General features: G+C 47.0%; 1 protein-coding gene across 6 annotated transcripts in view; it reads left to right on the plus strand.

Moving 5' to 3' along the window:
- Positions 1-27,495, plus strand: part of Ge-1 (Enhancer of mRNA-decapping protein 4 homolog Ge-1) — a 222,399-nt gene that overhangs the window by 140,968 nt on the left and 53,936 nt on the right. For 5 of the 6 annotated variants that reach the window (XM_055063694.1, XM_055063697.1, XM_055063696.2 and 2 more), the window contains one exon: positions 25,628-25,945. The exons of the other annotated variant lie outside the window; for it this stretch is intronic. In XM_055063694.1, the coding sequence (XP_054919669.1) occupies positions 25,628-25,945 (318 nt within the window). The remainder of the gene's footprint in view (positions 1-25,627; positions 25,946-27,495) is intronic. 6 annotated transcript variants of the gene reach the window in all.

Raw genomic sequence — 27,495 nt, forward strand, 5'->3', positions numbered from 1 at the left:
CCGTCCGATGAGAAACGCAGCGACACAGTACACGAACACGCCCGCCGCTAACAGTAGGAACCAGTCTTTGGAAAACTTTTCTCGTCGTAACTTCACTCGGGAGCGAAATAAAACATGGAACAAACTCCCAGGATGTGTGTTTGTAGCGGTCGCCGCGGGATCCTGTTTTCAGGCAAAGCGTAGCGCAGCGCCAGCGATGCTCGCTGCAATGTTCTTTCGCCGGATCACGGCTCAGAATAAACGCATGCGGCACAAATGCCGCATCGTAAGCTCGTAATATTTCCGGCATGATTGACCATCACAAACAGTTCTGGAATTCACTCTGACGAGGGGCTGAAGCACACAGCTGACGCGACCTCGCCCGGTTCGAAGCGCGGGCGGCCATCTTCTCTGTCGGCGGGCTCACCGGCTGTCCGGCTGATGACGCTAGTCCAGAGTGCGCGCCCATTGGTGGGTGCTCGTGTGCCTCCGCCTCGGAGGAGTAAACACCCCCTTTTTTCTAAAGTTGTATCCGACTATAAGCTAGTTTCATCAATAAAGTGCCTTTGTAAATGGTATGTGCATTTATGACGTGCAATTATTTAGCAGGCTTATATTGAATTATGCCCTATATCGAACTGATGGGCGTCCCCCCCCCCCTCCCCCCTTCGAGTTCAATATAGCAGGGTTCAACTGTATGTCAACAAGTTTGAACATGGTCCAGCAACCATCTCCTCACTCTCAAAAAAGCACACTACTGACGCTAGCGATCTAAATCCATGCTAGGCCTACGTTTCTATGCAAACAAAGGTTGTTTTGAACTAAGGAAAACTGTCAAAACTACTTGTGTGTCCCGGCCACGGCGACCGCAGTTCGATGGGGGCTAAATGCGAAAACACCCGTGTACTTAGATTTAGGTGCACGTTAAAGAACCCCAAGTGGTCGAAATTTCCGGATTCCTCCACTACGGTGTGCCTCATGACCAGAAAGTGATTTTGGCACGTAAAGCCCCGTAATTTAAAACTAGTGTTTAAAAAGCAGTGCTGCAAAGTTGAACCACAGAGACGAGAACAGCGTATATGAAACGCATGGGCTTCGTATGTGCTGTACTCGTCCCTGTGGTTCACCTTTGCAGTGCTGCTTTTTAAACACCAGTATGATATTCCAAGTAGCCCCAAGAGCCCCACATTGGGCACCAGATGTGTGGGGTCTCCAATGTGCCGTTGAGACAAAGGAATGACAACAAAGCAGTGCAAACAACCAAAAATGAATTTATTACACCTTTCATACGCTGATGCCTGCTAGCCAAATTACTACCAATAAAACGTGTCGATGGCCTCTGAGAAATCGAGGAATTATGACTCACCTTGATGGATAGCGAGCGAATATGTTCGGCCCCATGCTGGATACCAAGGCCTAATTGTTCTGTGTGTAGTCATACAAATGGTGTTACGTTTGAAAGGTCTAGTTTTTGTCCATCCCAATGCCCCACTCCGAAGACTCGCGAAGCGGTCCCAAGAAGCATGCCGACAGGCACACGATAGGTCGCGCACCTTGCTAACACCCCCGAGCCAAAAAGAAAGGCTGCTCCATTTTGTGCTCGAGTAACCCCAGCGTTAGGTGGCGTTAGCAATGCAAGACCCTCGCCATCTCCCGTACTGTTCTGCAACTGCACCGGCCGTCGCCGACGCTCAGCTACATGGGGAAGTTGGTTTACAGGAGATACAACCACCATGCAGAGAAAAAAATGTAAGGGGGCACAAGAGAGTCGAGCATCCCCACAGTGCTTCCACATTTTATAATCGGCACTCTTGCGCATGTTGTTTTAAGCATCACAAAACCTCATTGCAAACTGGCGATACTGCTGCGCATACAATTCTTCTAAGACGCAAGTGAACTGATAGGTTCTAGATAACAGTTGATTACTGCAATTTTCTCCTTAGTGTTTTTGTAATGGGTATGCAACATTGAGCTTGCATACGGGCGCTCACATGGCAGACCTTGCTTTCGTTGTGGCTGCTTCTCCCTTATTTAATGATACATGATATTTTACATTCTTCTGGCCTTTCATTATTGGTTTACACTGTAATCGGAGACCACAGCATCACCGAGAAGAGTGTCCGTGTGCGCATGCTCTGCGTATGATCAAGTGTGCTTGCTCTGCATATGATTTGAAATCTTTTTTGTAGTTTCTGTGTTAAAAATCTCTACTCACATGCTACTCGCAGCTCACAGAGAGCTATATACTCAAGCTGTGTAACTCGAACCATGTTACTGTTGCCAACAAATGACTCAAGATTCATCAGGGACTGCCAAACAGTCTGAATAAGCAGGAGTCCAAAATACCGGATTCGCCAGCATGTAGGAGACTTTATTCAACCAGTGGCCAAAAGAGGCATGCAGTATTCCCGAATCATCACTTTCTGGGACAACTTCAATTTGTTGTGACACATTGCCGTCTCGGTGTCTACAAACGAGGGCATTCTTGGCACAATGCTAAGAATGCTGTCTTTCGCATGACTAGCGCAAGATGGGTCCGCACCTTTAAGCACAGGCATTCTTGGCAAAATGGCAAACACGCTATCTTATCACAGTGCAGAAGCACTGCTGGCTGTCGACGCATCGGTGCTAGTCACATGCACGAAAATATCTCTGAAAGTGATTCTCCAAGAATATTGCTCTGGCTTGCTAATGTGTTGCTGTGCACGCATATGCTTGCCTTTGGCCTAGGCAGTACGTGGCGGCAATTTTCTAGCAATGCCTTTTATGGTATTCCTTTTCTCACTTCTCACACTTGGTCAGTGTCAGAGTGACGCTCTGTCCGTGTTATCAGTGGGATTCACCGCCAATGAGTGGTGGATGATAAGAGCAAAATAGAACTCTCATTACAAATCGCGCAAATGCAGACTTTACAACTTAGTGGCTTCGCTTGTTCTGTGGTTTGGGTGCGGTTGGCAACTACTAGATCGACTAGGCTTTGCTAGTTTGTTTCAAGGAGGCACCGGTGACATGACTGACGACCATGGCGGCAACATATCGAAACGAAAATACAGTAATCCCTCGTTATAACGAAGTCGCTTTATTCAAAATTTCTTACGGTCCCGACCCAGGCGCATCCATTTTAAGCTGCATTATTCGAAGCGTACGAAGAGCCTGACCAGCTTAAAGCGAAGTGGTGAGCGGAGGCATCACCGCCGCCAAGCGGGGATATCGCTGCCACCGAGCGGCGGCAATACTTTTGTGCATGCAGTGTCAAATTAATACCGCCGTCGAATTAGTCTCATGCAAGCACAGAACAGGCTATAAATGTATTAAACCCAGGACGGATGACTGGCTAGTACTGGGTACCAAGCGAGGGCCGAGTGCTGCCAGCTGTTCACTGTGGATCGAACGGAAGCTCCATGGTGCAGCGCACCCAAACCGTTCATCTCGGTTGCAATCGCATCGCTGGTGTCCACCTGATAGAATCCACATGAAAATAAAGTTTTCCTGACACTTTGCAATGCCAGATAAGTGCGGTCTCTTGGATTCCGAACAGTGGCCAAAAGACCGCCGGCAGACTTGCGCCGTAGCATTACATGGGGTGTGCTCGAGGAGCAAAGTTTTCCCACTCTAAAGAGCACTTTTGGCACTGAAATGTGCTGAAAAGCACAAAAGGAGGGTCTCTCTCATTATAAGTGCCATGTGCGGTGCGAAGAGCTACATTAACAAATCGGGAAGACGGCTTTGGGGAAGCTGGCCTAGCAATTTGCTGTCAGCTCGCCATAATCGGCCTGCATCAAAATAGAAGACCGTCCCTAGCTTTGTTGTACTTTTGACGATGAAAACTGGCCGATGACTTGCCGAAAACATGAAAAAACCTGTGTCACCAGCGTCAAGTCAGGCTGTCAACATGGCGGGCCAGTGCAAGCTGGTGTTTCCCTGGTAATTTTATCGAGCTGGTCATGCTCGATTCGCGCCATCTGACTTTAGACAAATGATCTAAATGCATGGTAGGGTCAATGAATTTTGTTCCTAGACATTTGTAGATGGCGCAGATGCGATGGTGCGTGAGCACCGACACTCGAACCGTAGAATTAACACTGTCGTTAACAATGGTGCGCTGAAAAACTCTCGTTTTGCAAACTTCACAGCTGCATACCTCGGGAAAAAATTGCGCATTGATCATGCAAAGTCCCTACTTCAAAACGGTTCAGTTTTCACAATCGTATTGCGTAGCTACATGAGCAGCTAATCGTTTTTGAGTGCAACAAACATGACCTCATTTGCTCTCTAGACTGACTGCAAGCCATTTGGACGCCAGTCACTTTTCTCACTCGCCTTCATGTCAACTCCTTGCCTCTTCACTGCCAGTTTCGATGTCGCGGCTCCTCCAAAGCTGCCCTCTTCCGGCCTGCCCTATCGAGCGCAATCTTCCACCAACTGGTGCCCTTTGGTGGTTTCCAACTGCTTTGCGCACACTGACTTTTCCCGCACCGTCGTCAGCGACCCTGATGATGACCAGCCTGACGATGACCGGACTTGCAGCGATCTGTACGAGGCCGTTCATAAGATATCTGGCCAAGAGGTAGAAGCCGACTTCAAGACATTCGCATTGGCTGATGGTACTGCTCCCGTTGTTGCCCCAGCGACTGTTAGTGACACTGTTAATTGACACTGTTAGTGTCCCTGACGAGTACAAAGAGTCGGCAGACAAAGAGCCATGTGAAGTGCCAACTATGGTGCAGACGCAAGAGCACCTACGTCTGCTGCGAAATAAGGTTGAATGCATGGGTAACGACCATGGCCTCGTGCAATGCATGGTCAAACTAGAGCAGGCGTTGCTCACGCCCAGTAAGAACTTGAAACAGGCAAAGCTCACTGCATTTTTGCAACTGAATAATGTTTTGCTTCCTTGAATACATTGTATTTTGACATCCTCACAGTTGCGGCGCAATTAAAGCTCCAGTGTTTTAGCTTTTCTCAAGTGGTTGCTTATATCGAATTGCCGCTTATAACGAATTTTTTCGCCATCCCACGGACTTCATTATAATGAGGGATTACTCTATCACTATTTCTGTTCGACTTTGCAACCAAATTAGCACACGGCCGTGCATTCGGGCATCAGTAACTGTATAATACAAAATTAACATATTCAAAGGATAGATCTTTCCACAATTTCTTGGTATCTATGACCAATGTCCCCCCCTTAACCCTTTCGCTGTCGGACTTTTCTGGCCATGACGCACCCCCAGTGTCGGCTTGGTTTCAGGGAACGAGCATAACAGGGAATGAACATAGCAATTTATTTTTGATTATGATTGTTATACAAATAACATAGTCAATGCAATATGCACATTTCAGTGTTCTGCAGCTGTTGTTAGTAAACATCATCATAATCATCAGCCTGACTATAACATCCGTTCAACATCCGAATCTGACGATGCGGAAGTCATCTCTTCCTCGCATGAGATGCTGTCCGAGTCCAAATCCGAGCTCGGCTCGTATTCTGAATCGGAAGAGCCACTGCTCCAAAGAGCAGACGAAGGTCCCGCGTGCTCAGCCATCTGAAAGTAACCGCGCACAGGGAGGATCAAGAAGACAGAGGGAGATGTAAAAAGGCTAAAACAAAGTTCGAAGGGCTTTACGTTTACTGCTGCAAGTCAGAAGCGAGGGTGCGGCAAGAGAGCGAAAGCAGCAATCGAGTCACCCTTTTCGGGGAGGCAACGGCACGTGCCCCTGAACTTGACACGCGGTAGCAGACACACCAACAGAAGAAAAATAAAAACCTTCAAACGAGCGGAGATGGCAGAACAACCCTTGAACCCATAACCACACGCGCGCGACGCATGATCCAGCGAACGCGGAGCCACCGCGCCACTCAGAAAAGAGAAAGTGGAGAGTGGCAGTCGCGCCATACTCTTCAATACATGGACTAACACAGGTCGGGGCGCAGGAGCGCCAGCTTCCCGCTCAGGTGCGAAATTTTGAATGCACGATAGTAAATGTACCGGTACGTCAGTGACACTGTGGGGGGGAAGAGCGATGACGTACCGGTACGTCCGTGACAGCAAAATGGTTAAAGGGCCCCGCATCAGGCCATATTGCAAATTTTGGTCATAACCTAGAAGTAGTTATGTGCCCTTTAAGGAGTGTTCTACCGCAACGCTTTTAAGATTAGTGCCTTAATAGCACAGATAGAAATATATGAAGTGGCGTAAACCCATGATTTCAGGAGACAAGTGCCACCACCAATATACTCTCTCTCTGCTTGCCCCATTGTGCCTCTGCAAGCGAAATTCCTTCACTGCATTCCCCCCATGCAGGAGTCGGAGAATCTCTTGACGAATATGTCATGGGCGCCGCCTTCTTTCTTTCTCTCTCGCTCTCTCCCGTGCGCGATTTTGCCAAGTGGCGCACTTCCAGTGGCACTCCCACGCGCAAACTGTTGCATTTGTTACGTTTCGTGCAGCGGGTGATTTTTCACACTCTGCACGAGAACTCCTCATTAGTGCCACAATCACGATCAATGAGGCAAGCATGAGAGGATGAAAGAGCATGATCACAATGTTGGAACATGATAGCCAGTGACATAGTTTTGTTCTTCGCCCGCGAAACTGCATGACGTAGGAACAAGCAGGCGAAACAGAAGCACATCTCTTGCTACAATACAAAGTAAAAGAAAAACATGCTGACATTCGGTTTGTATGTTTTATTATTTCTCTAAACATTGATTCGTCTATTGAAGCAACAGAAAAAAAAAATGGCAGTCACTTAAGTATTCGTAATTCAATTAAGTCACTTAAGTATTCGTAATTTGAATGTGAAAGCATTGTGACATTGAAACATGTCCATGGTACATGTTTTCATACTTTGTCACATGTCCATCACAACTCTACCTTAATCCAGCTTGCGCTAATTTGTACAAGTCTTCATTCACCTTAATTCACTTTGCTCAACCTTAAGTAACCATACTCGGTTGTTCTAACATGAAGTTCACTTGTCTCTAATACACCTTAATTTACATTAATTACCCATAAATATTACCTATTAACGTTATACCATTTGTTATCATCTCTATTACTCCTGCCGTCATGCTCAACGTCACGGCCCCACCTTCTTTCTTTGTCTCTTGCTCTCTTGCACGCGATTTCGCGCTGCTTTCGGGCGCGATGCCCTTGTAGTCTTCCATGATCTCGACGAACAACATAATAGCGGCCACTGCCTTCCCCTCCTGATTCACTTTCCAATCTGCATGCTGTTTGGATGCCAGTCAGTCCTCTCACTCGCCTTCATGTTAACTCCTCGCATCGTCACTGTCAGTTTCGACGTCGCTGCTCCTCCAAAGCTGCCCTCTTCCGGCCTGCCTTCTCAATCAGAATCTTCCACCACCGGGTGCCCTTTCACAGTCGCCAACTGCGCTTTTGATTGGGATCAAGCCAGATCAGGATCGAATTTCTTGGTCGCAATTGGTGTCTTTGCGGAAGCTGTGCAAGGGAGACAATTGCGGTCGAGAATTTTGATCCAGATTGGGCACCATTTACTATCTTTTGTAATACTACTGGCGTAATAAAATACGCTGATGATGTCACTGATGATGATGATGTTTGGGACCATCGCTCGATCACGCTGGATTTCCTGCCTCATGGGACATATGATGCTTTCGCATCAATAACTGATGTTGCCTTTGAATAATTCTCGAAGTCGCATGTCACTATGAGCAACATCGCAGCACTGCCATTTATGTAGGCGCACTTGCGCAATATATGTTGACTCTCCGGCTGGGAGCGCAGTACCCGTGATGAGAAGGGCAAATGGTGTTTGGTTTGAAGTTTAAGCTCTTTCTGCTGCGCGTAGGGACCTTGTAAGAGGCCCTTTAAATTTACGGGCCAGTAGCGGTGACCAAAACTAAAAGCTTGCAAGTTAATTTCTCAGGCAAAGATGGGGATGACGTCGATGACTGGATCAGCCTGTACGAACACGTCAGCCGCAGTAACCGGTGGGACCCTACTATCATGCTCGCCAACGTAGTCTTTTACCTCGGTGGCACACCTCGAGTTTGGTTTCAGACGCACGAAGATGAGCTCACCTGTTGGGATTTGCTTAAGCAAAAGCTCCGGGACTTGTTCGGCAACCCCTACGGTCACCAACTTGCCGTGCAGAAGGCGCTTTCCGGCCATGTGCAGACGTCAACAGAGCCCTACGTCACGTACATTCAGGACGTCTTGGCTCTGTGCTGCAAAGTTGACACACACGACTTAGTCAGACAAGGTTTCCCACATCCTCAAAGGCATTGTCGATGTCGCCTTCAACTTGCTCGTTTTCAACAACGTAGCGACGGTGGATGCAGTTATAAAAGAGTGCCATCGCCTGGAACTCACTAAAAGCCGACATATCGACCAGCAGTTTGCCCGCTTGCCCAACACCCCAGCGACATCTTCCTGTGCCGACGCTCCTCGTCCCAACAACACTGGCGATGTTACCAGAATCGTCCGGCGTTAGATCGAGGCCGCCTATCCGGCTGCCTTCAACTCCAGCCCCTCCAACGCACCTGCAGTCACGGTTTCCCTGATCCAGGCAGTTGTCCGCCAGGAGTTTGCAAACATAAGTCTTCACACCACCTGCTGGGCCCATCGCCCTGATACCCACCCGGCTTCGTGGACAATCTCGACCGCGAGAAGACTGCTTTTGTAACACCCGACGGTCTTTATCAATTCAAAGTGATGCCGTTCGGTCTATGTAACGCTCCTACCACTTTTGAACGCATGATGGACTCCCTCTTCACGCTTTCAAATGGTCCACGTGCCTGTGCTACTTGGATGACGTTATAGTATTCTCCCCAACGTTCGCTACGCACCTCAAGCGCCTCTCAGCAGTCCTGGACATTTTTTGTTGAGCCGGTCTGCAACTCAGCGCATCTAAGGGCCAATTCGGTCGTCGCCAGATTACCGTCCTTGGGCATCTCGTTGACGCTAACGGGAGTGCAGCCGGACCCAGGCAAGGTCCATGCTTTTACGCACTTCCCTGTTCCGAAGTGTGTCAAGGATGTGCGCAGCTTCGTCGGCCTTTGTTCGTACTTCCACCGTGTCGTGAAAAATTTCGCGGCCATAGTACGACCACTAACCGAGCTTTTGAAAAAAGACGCCCCTTTCCTGTGGGGCGATAACGAGGCCTCTGCATTCTCGCTTCTAATCGACCTTCTCACAACACCTCCCGTTCTGGCCCATTTCGATCCTTCTGCACCTACCGAAGTCCGTACTGATGCCAGCGGTCATGGCATTTGCGCAGTACTGGCACAACGCCAGCGCGGCCACGACCGTGTTATCGCTTACACCAGCAGGCTCCTCTCGCCCGCGGAGCGCAGCTATTCCATCACTGCGCGTGAGTGTCTGGCCCTAGTTTGGGCGGTTGCGAAGTTCCGCCCATACTTATATGGCAGACCCTTTTCTGTTGTCACAGAGCATCATGCGCTTTGCTGGTTATGCTCACTGAAAGATCCCGCAGGAAGACTTGGTCGCTGGGCCTTACGCCTCGAAGAATATTCGTATACTGCCACCTACAAATATGGCCGACTACATAAGGACGTTGACTGCCTGTCTGACTACCCGGTAGACGAGCCTGACGACGCCGATGGTAGTACCGCCAGCAGCATTTTCTCTGTGTCTGCCTTCGCTAACATCGCCAATGAGCAGTACCGAGACCTATCGCTGCGAGCACTCATCGAGCGTCTGCGCTCTACACCTACCCACGCATCTGTTCGCCGATATGTCCTTCAGGGCAGCATTCTGTACAGAAGAAACTTCCTCCCTTGACGGATCTGATCTTCTTGTCATGCCAAAACATCTACGACAGACTGTGCTCTTTGAGATGCATGACGCACCCACTGCAGGACATCTTGGGGTAACCCGCACGTTCGACCGGGCCCGCCGCCGCTTCTATTGGCCTGGTCTCGCTCGCTCCATCCGACGCTATGTTCTTGCCTGTGATGCCTGCCAGCGTCGGAAAACACCTCAGGTGCTACCTGCCGGTCATCTCCAGCCGATCACCGTCCCTGTAGAACCGTTCTTTCGTGTTTGATTAGACTTGCTCGGTCCCTTTCCCACGTCATCCTCTGGGAACAAATGGGTAGCCGTCGCTACTGATTATGCCACCCGATACGCTATCACTCTGGCTCTCCCTACCAGTTGCCTCACTGACGCCGCCGACTTTCTCTTGCGTGACATTATCTTGCTTCATGGCGCCCCGCGACAGCTGCTTACTGACCGTGGTCGTAACTTCCTCTTGAAAGTTATCGCCGACATTGTGCGTTCCTGTTCCATTCAACACAAGCTGACTACCTCATACCATCCTCAAACCAATGGCCTGACAGAGCGGTTAAACCGCACTCTTACCAGTATGCTTTCCAAGTACATTTCCAAGGACCACCACGACTGGGACATTGCTCTTCCTTACGTCACATTTGCGTATAATGGAGTCCGTTAGAACATTGAGATCGTCAATGTAGTCGTCCGCCTGGAAGTATCCTACGGTCTCTCCACGCAGTAGGCTAATCGGGTACTGGTAGTAGTTGGTGACCAGCATCATGGTTGACCCAGATGTTATAGTGAGCACGGCAAACGGAAGAACAATGTCCTTGCGCTGAGCAAACATATCGGACGGCGTGAACACTACAGTGGTGTCAGATGCGGCGCCAGACAACAGGACAACAGCCATCGACGACTCAGGGGGTATGGGGGTATTAGACATACAGTTAATCCAGACATTTGTTTCAGTCCCTTTAAAATATTTGTCGCGCCTCGTAGTGCACTGCTCTTCAGGAGTCTTCTATACACGGCCTTTTCATAGTGCTGTCAGAACCCAAATCATTTGCTATGCGGTTTCTTCTTTTAAGTACGAAAGTGTAGTTCTGTCACTCCCTACGCTGTATGCTACAGTCAATCTGCCATTGCCGCGACAACTTGTGAAGCAGTAATCTTTACTGGGAAGCATGTGGGGTGCGCTACGTGTTTCACATTGCACGTTAGGCGCAGAAGCGCCTTATCATCAGTTACCGAAAGAACCCACATATAATATGAACCCACATATAGTACGAGGCGAAATGAAAAAAAAATAGTTTTATCTGCGTATAATATGAGTTAGGTAAACTTGAGGAAAAAATTTATTTAAATTGCACTCCGCACTTCAATCACTGTCTTCCTCAGCTGCGCCCTCTTCGGATTGTTCCGTGTCGGGCATAACTACCCAGAGGTACTCATTCTCTGTGCCACCAAGTACGTTCGAGATGCCGTACTTCTTGAATACAGGACCCACAAGGTCCTCTGGTATGGTGGCCCATGCGTCCACAATCCACTTGCGTAGAGCAGGTGGTGAAGCCTGCTTCAGCCGCCCGGTCGGCGTCAATTCAGGCTCACCTGAGCGCATCCAGTCTGCGTAACACCGCTTGACCGCAACCTTGAATGGCTTGTTCACGCAAACATCTAGAGGCTGCAGCTGAGACATCATCCCACCTCGGAAAGCGACGAGTTCTGTGCCGGATTCAAGCAACAGCCTCTTCACTGAGCCGGCCAAATGGCAACGAAATGCGTCCAGCATGAGGATGGACGGGAACAACAACAGTGCGCCGGGCCGCCTACACCATATGGACTTTATCCAGTCAAGCACAAGATTCTTGTTCATCCAGCCTTTCTCATGGCATCTCACAACCACGTTTTTTGGCTGCTCCTCATCTTTAGGCACTGTCTTGGACTTGAAGATGACATAGGGCGAGAGCTTGCATCCATCTGCCGTGCACAACATCATGATGGTAACTCGTGGTTTCTCGTTACCAGTGGACCGGACATAAACTTGTTTAGAGCCCTTTTCGTGCAAGGTGAGGGGCGATAGCGTGTCCAGATAAACCGGTGTTTGGTCAGCATTGCCGATTTGCCCTAGCTGGAAGTTCCTCGACTTGCGCAGCGAAATAATGTGGCGCTGGAAAGCCACAAGCAGCTCTTCGAACGATTTGGGCAGCTTTTGCGAAATCGAAGTTCGGCACATGTAGCGATAAATCCAGTGCTTGCTCGCTTTGGAGGCGGAGCTTGGTAGCCCTTTTTCTCTTGCAAGCTCCTTAGCTTTTGCCTGCATAAGCTCCACGCTCGCAGCTAGATGTGCGGCTCGCTGTTGGCGTACGAGCTCCGTCAGGGCGAGTTCGATTTCCGGGAATGTCCCACTCTTCGGGCCGCAAAAGCTTGTTCGCGTTTTGCTGCACGCGAAGAGGGCGTCCTTCTGTCTATGCCATCCGCGAATTTTTGCCTCGTTGACGCCAAGCTGCCTCCCTCCCCGCTGCACTGTTGCCGATGTCCTGTACGGCTAAAATAACCTTTCTCTTGAAAGCAGCCGAGTACTGTTTTCGTGGTCCGGACATCTTGGTCCTTCAATGCGGAATTAGAAAGATGCAATTCGCAAAGTGTGGTTTGCACATGTGCTGCCAAGGTGCGCATCCAACAATAAAGAAACAATGTTGTAGTCGTGCAGCAATAACGAAACTATAGTGAACTAGAATACTTTCTAGTGGCCCGACCGCCTCCCCTGGAGAGGGCCTGAAGCGGAAGAAAGGTGCGGCGGTGCTGTAGTCGACCGCACTTGAAAGCGCGTCGGCTTTCGGGCCGTCGGCTCGCCGTCGCGCTGCTACGACAACCGCTTCGTCCATCGTTTTGGGCGGCTTAAGTTTGTCACCACGAAGTAATGCAAGGCTAGCAAGTGACAAAATATTTCGCTTCCGATTTCTGTTCTTTGCAGCTTCGTTATGAATGTGGAAAGATTCAAATAGTGTCGCTTGCGCGCATTGTAGTTGTGGAGTCGTCTGGCAGGAAACATAGCCGCAATACTTCATATGTCGTGATGGTATTCGTTGCAGTTTGCCATGGCTTACTATCACACTTTTTTTTCCATGAACATGCAAAACGTAAAAGGAATATTTGCAAACGCTTACCGGGGTTGTCGCTAGTGGCTGAGCTGGATAGCGGGCTGCAATATGTACACTTCGTATGATACATCTCTTCCCCTTAACGGTGCACTTCCTATAAATTATGTGCCTTAATTAAGCTTGTCTCGTCGCTTTCAAGATCCTTTAATGACGACATAAAAAGTTTTTTCTATGCTCAACATGAAATCGCCTACCCCGAGATAGGAGCGCATAAAGAAGGAAGTTTGCCACAGATAAAATGCTAGGACGCTTAACATAAATTGTTTCCTTAATATGCTTTGTCGCGACGTTACAGGCTTGTGCTTGACGACTCATATTAGCTCCTGTCCGTGAATCAAACTTTAGAAATCGCTGCGGCATTTACACTGAGTGATGCCGATGTTCTAATTTTTCCTTTTGGGACGGATTTGAAACGTAGCGCACTGGAATATGCTGCGTTGTATTAGATGGATGTTCTAGGTTTCTTGGTGACATTTCATTTTTTACTACCATTCAATACCTTCGTTTTTAGACTTTTGCATCTCAAGGAATTTGCAGTGGATTTACCACTGCTATCTTGGTATGCACAGATGGCTGGCAGAGTTACGAAGAACAAACAACCAAGTTGTTGTGTAGCACACCAGTGCACATTTATTTACACAACATGATCGCTTTTCAGTTAAGTACTGTCGAATGGCTTGGTATCATTACCCTCACATGCGACTAAGCTTCAAGTGTTGGTGCGATTTTCTGCGCGCTGCATCACGAGACTTGTTTAACCCTTTGATATAAAAGTGCATCCTGGTTGCTATATAAAAACCAATCATGTTAGCTGTCTGAGTTTTTCTGTGTTCCTTACATCCAATAGCTGCGATTTCTTTGCTATGTATGACAGCCAGCAAATCCATGATGCTGTCTTGGTGCAGCTTGTTGGAGCTGAAACAGCCTGTAAATATGTCCTCGAGGCTACTAATGAACTTGAACAGTGTCACCGAGGGATAGAGCAAGCCACCGAAGTCACAAGCTCTTGTGAACACCGCTGCATTCAACATCTTCCCTTCCGAGGCAGGAAGTAGTAACTCATTTGTGCAGACAAGGCACTTAGACTCTAAAACACACTTCCTTGCCACGTAACCAGCTGCATAATATGTCAGTCTCGAGTCACTTCTTCGGAGATTATAGCCATGTCCTTGTTCAGGCATATCACCGACTGCAGCTTCTGCTGCTGCAAGGTCTCCATTGCTGAGCAGCATATCAATCAACTGCTGTTTATGTGAAGCGTCCAGTTGGTCATTTACAGTCATGAGTGAATTTATGACGTCACTACCTACATTTGCACCAGAAACGCTCTTGGCTAGATTGTAGTAGCTCAAGCAGTTGACTGTGGTCAAGAATTGCTCTGGGGTAGGATGCGCATTACAACCTGAGGATTGTCTCACAATGCTAAACAAGTTCAATTTTGTCTTGACTAAGACGTGATGTCATGACATACGAGTACCCCACTTCAGAAGTAACATACTTCAAGAGCTCTAAAGTGCTGGTGATGGAGACTCGGAGGCCTTCTGCTGTTGAGTCACTTAAGAAATGTTTTTTCTCGGTGTGCTTTTCCCACTGCGTCATAAAGTCCAAGAAATCTTCAAGCTCTTGTACTTTTGGCGAATTTGGCTTCAAAGCTTCAGCAGGGAACCGCGATGTCATGATTTCAATCAGAGACTGCATTCTCCTGCACAAAAAGAAACCAAACAGAAAAGTGATCTAAATAAAAATAGGAATTTACTGAGTTTCCAATGAAAGCACCAATATATACCTGAGTTAAACCTTAAGGAAAGAAGTCGTTGAGTAAATTTAAGTCACAAATCCACTTTCAAAGTTGGAATTAAAGAAATGTTTGATATAAACTTAAAGTGCAAACCTGAAAAATTTCTGGGTTGCATCAATTTTTCCGCAATGCGATTCCACTTGTGCCTTGTAGAGCTGAAGTCCTCTCAACGACTCTGAGCTGAACAACTGGAACGCATAGGCAACTCGCATCTTTTCGAAGTTGTTTGGATCGAGGTGTGTCCTTGTTAGCCGAGGCATTGCCTTCATGGTGAGGTTATTTGAATCGAGTTCAAAAGCTCTCTGAAGTGGCTCCAGTGACACCTGAAATGAAAGCAATGAATTATTTAAAAAACACATACAAAATGCAAATGTCTAAAACCCAATAAATACTACTTCCTAATGTAGAAATATGCATACCCTTCCATCTGGTGGATTGAAGCTTGTTTGCAGCATTCTGTTGCGGATGTTTTTACTAAATGGGGAAAATCCGAGAAGAAGAGGAGGGATCTTGTGTCATCCACAGGATGTGTGTCCTTTTTCTGGATATTTCTTTGAATTTCCTTTTATGCCCATTATTTTCCACATCTTGCGATTCCAGGGTGCTGCATCACATGTCACATAGTCAACAAAGAGTCCTGATTTTTCTGCTAACATGACAGCCTCAAGAATAATTTTTGACAATAGATCTCCTTTCACATTACTGTTTGTCGCAAATGTGCCCAAGATCTGAGTACAGCTTCCGGTCAGAGGTACAAACATCACCACAAGACCATGGTTGGAGAGGACGTGTTTTTCTTCTTTTGGTGTGTATGGCCCCAGGTCAACGAATCCAGCGACTTTACCAGCTGTGTCAGAAGACAGGTGCTCCGAGAGCTTATTTCATCAATTACTAAACCCCCATGACATTTGAAGGGGTCCATCACAGATGTCTTTTAACGTTTCGAACAACTTTTCATTGAAGCCAAAGTTACCCATGTAGTTTGACATATACTTCCGTAAAGTCGCCTTTCCTGGAAGTACTAAGATGAATTGCCTCCGAATGTATTCGTAAAGCTTGGGACTACGCATTTTCAGCAAGATGCATTCGAGCGTCCATTCCTTGTTGTAGTTAATCCCTCGTGTGCTCTTTCGTTTGGCAGCTTCAAAGCATTGTCTTACAGCTAGTTGCTGCTTTGGGGACAAGCATTTTAATCTGTCGTGCAAGATCTTCTCGGTTATGGCTGCAGTGGCATTTTTCGTCCTTGAAATGCTTTCATTCAAGGTCTCTACTTTCGATGCCAGCCTCTTGAGTTTCCGATTTGCAGCTCGGAGTCGGTGGGATGTTTTAGAGCTTGGCTTGGGAAGTTTCTTTTGCAGGCGACATTTTCATGTTTGAAGAGCTTTACGCAGATACTTGCAACGTAAGCAAGGTTGCCCTGGAACAAGACATGAGATGCCTTTTTATTATGTGCAAATCAAATTATTCCAGACTTAAATACTACTCATTAAGAGTCTGTCTAATTAAACACTACATTTTGGATTACGAACAGAAAATTCTTCTAAGGTGGAATAAAATACCTGCCAATTTTTTAAAGCTATTCTAGAAAAGTCGAGGAATTATTACAAGTAGCTTGAAATAATAAAACATAAACTGGCTTTAACTTTCAGTATATCCATTCAAGTCATGGCACAAACTAAGCAGAACACTGTGCTGAGATTGGACTCACCTTCTTTTGATGATTTGCCAATGCAGTTCACACTGAAGAAAGTGCCTCCCTTTATTTCTGATTGTGTCAGAAGACGTCTCGTCAATTCGAACGACACCGATGCCACTTCCGCAGCTCCGCAACATATTGGAATGCTAGCTGCTCTTTGTAGCACATCTTCAGCTTGCTGAATCGCTGCAATATGTGTTTCTTCTATTAGCTTGCCCAAAAGATGTACCTTGCATTTCACGATTCCTTCGATTCCAATGCTGAAAAACACAGTTCTAGCAACTGTAATTTTACCTGTGGGCGCATTCAGTGCACAACACACGTAGCACACACCAGTAAAATCCAGGAACTCGTGCAGCGCCCACGATTTCGTTGGAAGTGGGAGTCCACGGAAGTCGGCAACGCTAACAATGTCTGCGTCGGCAATATCCGTGCACTCTTCGCTGCTCACTGCAGCCTCCGCGCCATGATCACCCTCTTGATGACACTGGTCAGTGCGGCGGGCTTTACTGCTGGTATCACATGGCATCTGTAGCTGCCGTCTTTTCCTCTGCGGCCTTGGAGTCTGAGTGCGCTTGCTCAAATAGGCGGGCAAGTTGGGCAGAAGGGTCGGGACTGCGTCAGCAGCAAGTGTTGGAGTCCCCCTCGGAATTCTAACTTCAGTTCCATTTATCATGTGTACATAATGCGTCAAAATAAAACGGGGCTCGAAGTGCAGTTCACAAACGGCACAATCAGGGTCCAGCGGCCCCGCAGGGGCGTCTGCGCAAGCAGGCGTTTGGTGTGTTGCGACACCACGTACCCAAGCACACAAGGGTTGGACCCTCCTGCGTGTAGCCGTGCGCGGCTTAGCCGTGTCCGGGGAAAGGGGGATCCTGGGGGTTGAGCCGATGCCGGGTGTTGGGACCTTTAAGGCCCCCCGGCGGAGGCAACACGCCTCTTTTGCCTCTGCTTCACGTAGACGGCACCCCCGGACTGACCCACCCGGGGGAAATCGGCAGTCGCCTCTTCCTGTCCTCCTCTCCAATCTTCGTCTTTCTCTCTCGCCTTTTTCATCTTTTCTGTCTTCTCATCACTTCTCCTCACTTCCTAGTTTCCAGGCGGCAAGGGTTAACCTTGTGTAGCTAGCCAGCCTTGGTTATGCTGTATTTGGTTGTAGCAGTGATGTACGGCTGGCGTTGGCAGGGTTTCTCTAGCAGGAACTTCTGTCACGTCCCCCTGTTGGGCTCCATGGTGGGTGGTCGGCATCGCGGCCGAAAACCCAACTGTACCTATGGAATCCTAAACTCCCTGATCGCCCTCAGAAACGAGGGCGCACCGAAGAAGTCTTTCAGTTTTTCGGACGGCAAGTCCACAATTTTCCATGTTTTCATGTGATCCACTCAGAAACACCAGCTAAACAAGTGCGAACAATCTCGCCGTTCCTTGTATCGAAGACTCTTACCGAAGTGTTTGGACCAGGATATAAGGCGTCGAGGATGGCTAGCGGTGACCTCCTCTTGGAGCTCCGAGATCAGAAGCAATATGAAAAACTACCTAAACTAGTATCATTTGGAGAGACCCAAGTAGTAGTAACCCCGCACCGCACTATGAATACCTCCCGCGGCGTTGTCTCGGACGATGATTTGCTGGAGCTCACTGAGGCTGAGCTCTTGGAGGGCTTTAGTGAACAGAATGTTATAAATGTCAAAAGAATTAAAATGAGACGAGATGGCAAAGAAATCCAAACCAAACATTTTATAATCACCTTCGGTTCGAGTGTCCTGCCCAAGTCAATCGAGGCCGGGTACATCAAGCTCCGTGTCAGGCCATACGTGCCCAATCCTCTTAGATGCTTTAAGTGCCGAAGGTTTGGCCACAGTTCACAGAACTGTCGAGGCTGGCTGACATGTGCCAAGTGCAGTGACAATGAACATTCCTCCGAAACGTGCCAGAACACTCCACATTGTGTCAACTGTGATGGCGAGCATGCCGCATACTCGCGGTCCTGCCCGTCTTCGAAAAGAGAAAAAGAAATTGTGACAATCAAAGTCAAAGAAAACATATCTTTCAAGGAGGCACGTAGGCGGGTGTCATACCTGCCTAAGAGCAGCTTTGCCGATGTGACGTGTCAGGGGGCAGCGACACAACGGCTTCCGGCGGCTGTCCGACCCACAAGCAGTGAGTCGGCAGTTACGCCACCAGCCCCCGCGGCGGTTGCAGCTAATGCTGCTCCGCCACCCCAGCAGACGGGGCCATCTACCTCCGGGCAGGTGACCTCGAAGGTCTCGTCGAACGTGCCGAGGCCTTCACGTCAAACAAAGCGCTCAGCGCGTGTCCAGCGCCTCGCTAGAGGCGATGGACACAACCACCAGCAAGACGGTGCCACCAGCGCCTAAGGAGCGACGAGGATCTCTCGATCGCTCCAAAAGAGATAAAACTGCCGTCACGGCGCCTGCAAAGCGCCGGTGAACTAACATTTCCTTTCCAGAACACACAGTATCCAACTCCATCAAAATGGATACACAGATTATGCAATGGAATGTGAGAGGTTTCATCCACAATCTTAACGACGTAACCGAACTTCTACACAAATTTAATCCAAAGGTACTGTGTGTTCAGGAAACGCACTTAAAAGCTACACAGACAAATTTTCTCCGGTCGCACACTATCTTTCGTAAAGATCGTGACAAGGTGAACACCTCATCCGGCGGTGTAGCCATAATTGTCAATAAAGCTATTGCTTGCCAACACTTGCCGCTTCGGACGTCCCTCGAGGCAGTTGCAGTTCGAGCAATTCTTTTTACTAAATTTGTAGCAGTCTGCTCTATATACATACCTCCGAACTATCACATGAGCAAAATAGAGTTCTACGAACTTATTAATCAACTTCCTGAGCCATTTCTCATTGTTGGGGATTTTAATGCGCATAACAGCCTGTGGGGAGATTCTAGGACTGATTCGAGGGGACGACTGATAGAATCCTTTCTTGTTACGTCCGGTGTATGCCTATTTAATAGGAAAAAACCCACCTACTATAATATTGCGCATAATTCATACTCCTCGATAGATTTAGCGCTTGGATCTTCAATACTTTTTGCCAACTTAGAATGGGATGTCATAGAAAATCCGTTTGGGAGTGACCACTTCCCTATAACTTTAAACTTACTAACACGACCCTACATCCGTCCACAGATTCCCCGCTGGAAACTTGACTCCGCGGATTGGAAGTCTTTTAAGGAATGTACTTACTTATCACAAGATTTTATATGCGATTTTAGTATAGGTAATGCTGTAGCATATTTTACCGCTTTTATTATTGACGCAGCTGAAAAGTTCATTCCACAAACAAATGGTCACTCATCTAAGAAACGTATTCCTTGGTGGAATGAAGACTGCAGGGATGCACGAAAAAGACAAAATAAGGCATGGGGCAGATTGCGCCAATATCCTACGGCGGAAAATTACATTGAATTTAAACATATCAAGTCGCAAGGACGGCGCACGAGACGGCAGGCTAGAAAAGCAAGCTGGGAGAGGTTTCTCTCGGGCATCAATTCCTATACCCAGGAGGCTAAAGTATGGGATGGTCTGAGAAGGCTAAAAGGGCAGCAGATCAACCCATTACCTTTGATTGATAAGCGAGGAAATACCTTGGAAAACCAGGCCGTTGCCCTTGGATTACATTTTGCGCATGTATCAAGTTCCATAAACTATTCAGAAACATTCCTTAAATATAAGCAAATAGCAGAACTTAAGTCAATAAACCATAAATGCAGAGCAAATCTTCCATACAACTCTCCTTTTAATATGGCCGAGCTTAGAGCTGCGTTGACCTCTTGTATGAGCTCTGCACCTGGAGTTGACAGAATCATGTATGACATGATTAAAAACCTACACACTGATACACAGATGACACTTCTGGAACTCTTTAACTCTGTTTGGGCTGCTGGATACCTCCCATCCTCATGGAAAGAAGCTATCGTAGTACCGGTCTTGAAACAAGGCAAGGAGCCATCCGACGTTTCAAGTTACCGTCCAATAGCACTCACAGGTTGCTTATGCAAACTCTTCGAGAAAATGATAAATCGTCGTCTCTTACATTTCCTTGAATCGAATAAAATACTCGACCCTTACCAATGCGGCTTCAGAGAAGGTAGGTCGACTACTGACCAGCTCTTGCGCATTGAGGCAGGCATTCGCGACGCCTTTATCCATAAGCAGTTTTTTCTTTCTGTTTTCTTAGACATTGAAAAGGCATATGACACGACTTGGAGATATGGGATTTTGCAAGACCTCTCAGAAATGTGTATTCGAGGGAATATGCTGAATGTAATTGAAAGTTACTTATCAAACCGTACATTTCGCGTTAGGGGGGGCAACGCTCTATCCAGGCCATTTACACAAGAAACTGGTGTGCCGCAAGGAGGGGTATTAAGCTGTACCCTTTTTACAATCAAAATGAGTTCCTTGCGCTTATCTATACCGCAGAGCATGTTTTATTCGGTATACGTAGATGTCGTACAATTAGGCTTCAAGTCATGTAACCTTTCTATCTGTGAGCGACATGTCCATTTTGGCTTGAACAAAGTTTGTAAATGGGCAGAAGAAAACGGCTTTAAACTGAATCCTGTTAAAAGCTCATGTGTCCTTTTCACACGAAAAAGAGGATTATTTGCAGAGCCCAGTGTAGAACTACATGGACAGCACATAACAGTTGCCAAACACAAATTTTTAGGAATCATATTAGATTCAAAACTGACCTTCATTCCACACTTAAAGCACCTAAAACAGAAATGTCTAAAAACAATGAACCTTCTTAAACTCTTATCACATACAACATGGGGCAGCGACAGGAAGTGTCTGATGAACCTGTACAAAAGTCTTATACGCACACGGTTAGATTATGGGGCCATAGTATATCAATCTGCCAGCCTAAGTTCTTTGAAGATGCTTGACCCTGTTCACCACTTTGGTATCCGCTTGACGACCGGTGCCTTCAGGACAAGTCCTGTAGAAAGTCTCTGCGCTGAGGCTAATGAGTGGTCCCTTCATCTTCAGAGGTCATACTCCAGTTTCATGTACTTCCTAAAAGTGAACGCAAACCGCGACCATCCTTCTTATGTAAGCATAAACGACGTGGCATCTGCAATGCTCTTTAATAATCGACCTGCAGCTACAGAACCATTCTCTCTGCAGATTAGAAAGCTTGCCGAGAATATGCAAGTCCCAATTCTACAGCAAAACCTGATGGCCCCAGCTAAGCAATTGCTGCCATGGCAGTGGAAGCCCATAGAATGCGATATATCATTCGTAGAGGTGACCAAACACGCCCCAGAGGCACATATCCGAATGCATTTCTTGGAACTTCAATCTAAGTACTCGTGCATAGAATTTTACACTGACGCTTCTAAGTCGCATGCCGGCGTGTTTTATGCTGCAATCGGACCATCCTTCTCCCAGTCCGACGGACTGCAACTGGAAACAAGCATATTCACTGCGGAAGCTTATGCAATTCTATGTGCTGTTAAACAAATAAAAAAAGCAAAGTTGCACAAAGCCATTATATACACGGACTCTCTAAGTGTAGTAAAAGCCCTAATGTTCCTCCGCAATCATCGAAACCCTGTACTTACCGAGCTTTATTCAGTCATTTGCACATCGTACATGTCTCAACAGCAAGTCATAATATGTTGGGTACCTGGACATAGGGGCATTGAGGGTAATATGCTGGCTGACCAAATAGCCACATCAATTGCATCACAAGATATCCATGCCGCCACTGCACTACCTGCCTTAGATCTAAAGCCTTTCATCCGAAACAAACTCAGAAGCCACTGGCAGCGCTTATGGGATGCTGAGACAAATAATAAGCTTCACTTGATTAAACCGAATATGGGTTATTGGCCCTCCGCAACAAAAACACGACGAACAGATGTCCTATTCTGTCGTCTTAGAATAGGACACACATATGCCACACACAGTTTTCTGCTAACTGGAAATGAACCACCATCCTGCGGTAGATGCAGTGAAAGGCTCACCGTCCTCCATGCCCTCCTGGAATGTCGGGAAGCCGAAACAGAGAGAAAGAAACACTTTCCGCCAGCATGCCGGCAGCACATCCCCTTTCATCCTGTAATGTTTTTGGGTAAAGAACCGTTGTTTGACACCAGAGCAGTCCTAAATTTCCTAAACAATGTTGTCTTACATGTTGTTAGCCCTACGAATTTGTAGCACATGCTCTCTCCAGAGGATGCCGCTGCGATAATATATTTTTTTTTATAGCACATGCCTTCAGACCCTTTTGTTCCAAGGGCTCTCTTAGGCAGTAGTGCTTCTTGTAAACGTTTACCTTCATGTATTTTTAAATATCATCATTCCAGCAGAATGTATCTTTTGTGCTCTTAGTTCTCACTAGTCATAGCCATAATTTTTATTACATATAGCTTTTATGCGCTTTACCGAGATTGCTTTTAGGCCCTTTACAGCTACGTCACTATCACTCACGGAATTCGTCTACCCACTGCAAACCCATCAACACTGACCGGCGCTCTTTGGTCATAATTGGCCCTTGCGCCATAAAACAACAAATTCATCATCAGGGTCCAGCGGCTTGTCAAGCCTGTGGAGATTTCGCTGCCAAACAAGCCTTTGTTGTTCATCTTTCGGAGCCTTAAAAAGCGATAACTTACGGTCCTGAGCTGTTCTTGCGTAGCCAGTTGCGCAGCCTGGCGCGTAACAGTGGTTTAACCTCCACTTGGGCGGCATCATAAACACTGACGCCGGAAAAGGCACGAAAGAAGCAACGCTCCGCGACGACAACAAAGACAAACCACGTGCAGAAGCAGAGGTGGCGCACACTTGCTTCAAGTGCGAACGACAACAGCGCCACCGCTACTTTCTTCCAAAGCAGGTACGCGACACTCAATAGGAGGCGCCTCCGCTCGAGCCACTGTAAATATTCTAGTACACTGTAACGAAACGAAAACTTCTAGCCCAAATTTCTGCATGAAATTTTCGTTCGGATCCGCTTATAGTACGAGGCGAAAATTGTGGACGCTAATAATGGAAAAGAAACCTCGTATTATACACGGGTTTTTACGGTATGTAGTTTGGATGCTTGTTTTGAGCTTGCCTTTATGAAACATACGCTATTTATGTTGTATATGTGATTCTAAAGAATGTATGCACCGTTTGTTTCACTTTGCTGAGTGCCTTATGAAGGTATAAGCCATATCATGTGGTCGTATATTTTTTGTAAATTATGGGGTTTTACATGCCAAAACCAATTTCTGATTATGAGGCACGCCGTGTGGAGGACTCCGGAAATTTCGACCACCTGGGGTTCTTTAACCCTTTGAGGGTCGAATTAATTTGAAGAAAACTTTCCCGGGTGGTCAAATTAGTTTATTGCGGATCTTGAATGTACAAGATGTATAAAGTCGGGAATAAATAGTAAAAAAAAATTAGGAACAGTATTTTGGTATCGGCATCACTCAGAACTGCAAAATGTTCAATAGTATTTCAGAGTGTGGTACTCCTTGAAACACGAGTCTCCGCACAGCCGCAGGGAGCGAGAATACCTCATGAGCGGCGGTGATAAACAAGCTAAGAGCAGTGCCAATCAAGATAGAAATCAACTTCCGCCGCCCCTGCGATAGCGTGCCGACAAAGATAAAAATCACGTTTCGCGCGCCTCCGTTGCGGCGGAACCGAAAGCGCGTTGCCGCTGAGAGCGAGAATACCTCGCGAGCGGCGATTACAAACTAGCTAAGAGCAGCGCCAATCAAGATAGAAATCAACTTCCACCGCATCTGCAAGAGAGTGCCGACAAAGAGAAAAATGACGTTTCGCGTGCCTCCGTTGCGATCACGCGGCGAAACCGAAACCGCAAAAGGGGTGTTGCCGCAGTCTGCGCGACACGCTGAAGCTAGAAGTCAGTTCTGTTTATCTCCCCAAGGAGGTAGCACAAATTTCAAACGCTTCTTGTAAGTCCTAAGAGGTGGCAGCACCTCCCAGTAAGCCTGTATCGTCATTATGGCGCGAAATTTCAAACGGAGGTTTGAAACCGTACCCGTACGGCAAAGACCTTGCGGGACAGAAAACCGCCGCCGTACATGTACGGCAAAAACCGTCAAAGGGTTAACGTGCACCTAAATCTAAGTACACGGGTGTTTTCGCATTTCGCCCCCACCGAAATGCGGCCGCCGTGGCCGGGATTCAATCCTGCGACCTCGTGCTCAGCAGCCCAACACCATAGCCACTGAGCAACCACGGCGGGTATGTGGTGGTATGAGCCATAGATGACAGTTTTCTGTTGGCGTTATGCCATGAAGAAATCCTGGGATCCTTGCCATAGACATCTTCACTGTAAAAAATTCATACTTTTAAAAGCATAATGTCTATGTATCACTTTCTGACATACTTGTACTGCAATGATCACACCAAGTCAAGTTCACATCACTTTTACCTATGTTTCACATTGTTTCGTTTCTGCGTGCTATGGGTTCATATTCTGCAAGAATGATGATAATACCTCAGTATTGTTTAAATGCCAGCTATTGCTATCTGTACTAACCTACATTGTAGTGACAGGAAAGAGTTAAACATTGCCAAATGTGTGAATTAAAAAAATTTACCTCTGTTTTGACGGCAAACAATAAAATGCTTCCCAGAATCAAAAAGTTATAAATATTTGCATTGACTAAATTGTATTGAGTGATTGTGTGCCCAGGAAAACGATCAACACTCAAAGCACAACAGTACTGGCAAGTACAGTTGTTAGTTGTCAAATTTGAGTGAGCAGGTCAAGTCTGTTTCTCATGTATCATGGTGCATTCCATAGTAATTGTTCATGCTCAGCTATGTTCGATAATGTAGAACAGTATTCAAGTCTCACTCACAATCTAATTAGGCAAGACTCTTTTGGTATAAGATCGGCCACTAAATCCAGGAAACTTCAGATACTGTAGGGGTGCATCTTTCACTAAATAACTCTATAGGCGATAATCCAGTAAAAAACAGTTACCAACCAAAAGTAACACAATGTACGTAGGACAATATTGTGGGCTGGCTGAGTTGTGTTTGTGTACGTGTGCGTGTATGTGTTGTGCGTAAAATTACTGCACAAGTCTTTTGATGAAAAGGTGTTTATGATAACAACTGGTTGATGCCAAATTGTTTTGCGTACTCAACATTAGTGTTTTTGACGTTGTGCATTTTATTTTATTAGACCCACTGCCATCCACCACATCTCCAGGCGAGAGTACTGAGGCATCAACGCCTGTTCCAAGTGAGCTGTGCACTATTCCAGTGGCAGCTTCACTACCCTCTCCAGGAACAACACCTAATGCACTAGACCTGTCGCGGAAAGGAGTTCTTGAAGAAGCTGAGGCTGTTGCAGCCATGGCTGCTACAGCTAATGGGCATTCTGAAGAAGTATGTGAACTGTCTGAGCCACCTCAGCGCAAGTTGTCTCAGAGAAGCACAGCCAGCTCATCAAGTCAGGAGGTTGCTGACATCATGGCACCTGCAGAGAGGCTTGCTAATGGTATATGCTTGTCTCATCGCCTATGTTCAAAGGAGAAAACGGTGACGAGACGACTGTTTTCTACTGTGAGCTTCAAATTTATTAGTTATGGAATACCATCTAGCATATATGAACTTGCTAAAGGGGGAGTCTGGTCCTAGACCAAAAATTCTGAAAACCTTTGTTCTGAAATTATGGTGCTGAAAACTTGTAACTGCTGTGTGTAATTTTGTGTGCTTATTTCAGAGGTAAGGCCTAAAATTATATATCTCTTTTGGTTCTTAGTTTCTGAAAGCTTCCTTTACCTAATTTTGCAGAAAAGTTTGTGGATAAGTTGATCTGATTTTGCTAAACAGGGCATCAGTGGCTTCTACATGATTCAGGAAATACAATAAGACCAACCTTATGGCTCTGTGTTCCCTGGAACTAGAACAACAGTGTTGCTGTCGCAGTGGAAACAATGTCTCTAGGTATTCCAGTCGAGAACTTGGTCGAGAAGTTTTCAGTCGAGAAGTTTGGTGAGTGAAATGTGTGTGGTATGGGACAGCGAAAGTGACATCAACTCTGGTATCCAGCGTCACTCAACCATAGCTCAAACTGGTGGGCTGTTTTCATAATTCAAAGCGCGATTTGTGCATTTCACATGATTCCCCAAGTGAAAGGAGGGAAAGCACAGCGTCAGGGGAAGTATCCTTGCAAAAGCATCATGCCTGATGTTGTGCTGCCTTTTCGTTTCCTTCATGGCTCCACTTTACGCAATAACTTGTTTCGGAGCCATCTGGTGATCGCTATGGTGATAAAGCTGACTTTAAATGAAGGGTTTGCAAAAGCCGTAAACGCAGTTTCGTATACGATTGCAGTGTGCCGAAACTCTTCGCACCAATTTCATTGGAGAAAAAATTATGAGCGAGTTTGAAACGAAATACAGTCGCCGACTGTTTATTCGGACCTCACGGGGACTGCGGAAATGTCCGAATAAGCAGGTGTTCGAAAAAGCAGATTAAGAAAAAAAAAAGAAATCCTGCACTTATTCGGGCTCGGCAGTAGGCTTGAAGAAATCATGAATGCGCCGTTGCACGCTGTTCTGTTTACGCGCAATCAGATCAGCTTGAAGATCGGATAGGGTCGTACTGTCACTACAGGCAACTAAAAGCACAGTCACTGCTTGTGTATGCTCCGCATCCGACGGCAGCGTAGCATATGGTGCGTCATCTTCCGACTCAGAGTCATCATCCGGCGGCGCAGCAGAAGCCTGATGAACGATCTCGCCATCGTCGAGTTCTGCGCATGTCAGTACAGCAATATCAGCACCTGTGAAACTGCCAAATGATACGGTGTCCGGAATCACAATGCAACCACTGCGCAGGTCTCGGCAGAACATTTTCGGCATCAGTAGGGAGCACATTGGAAGGCAACAAATCCTAGGCCTCCGGGCACCCGCTTGCCGACATTCCCCAGCGCAGTCTGCGCAGGCACTGTCGGCGGCACCATTAGACACTTGACGCGATGTTTCCGTATGCCGTGTTGGATCACCGCAACCTCGACACAGCACACAAAGCAAACACCACCAC

Source organism: Dermacentor andersoni, chromosome 1, assembly GCF_023375885.2.
Source record: "Dermacentor andersoni chromosome 1, qqDerAnde1_hic_scaffold, whole genome shotgun sequence".
Taxonomy (NCBI): domain Eukaryota; kingdom Metazoa; phylum Arthropoda; class Arachnida; order Ixodida; family Ixodidae; genus Dermacentor; species Dermacentor andersoni.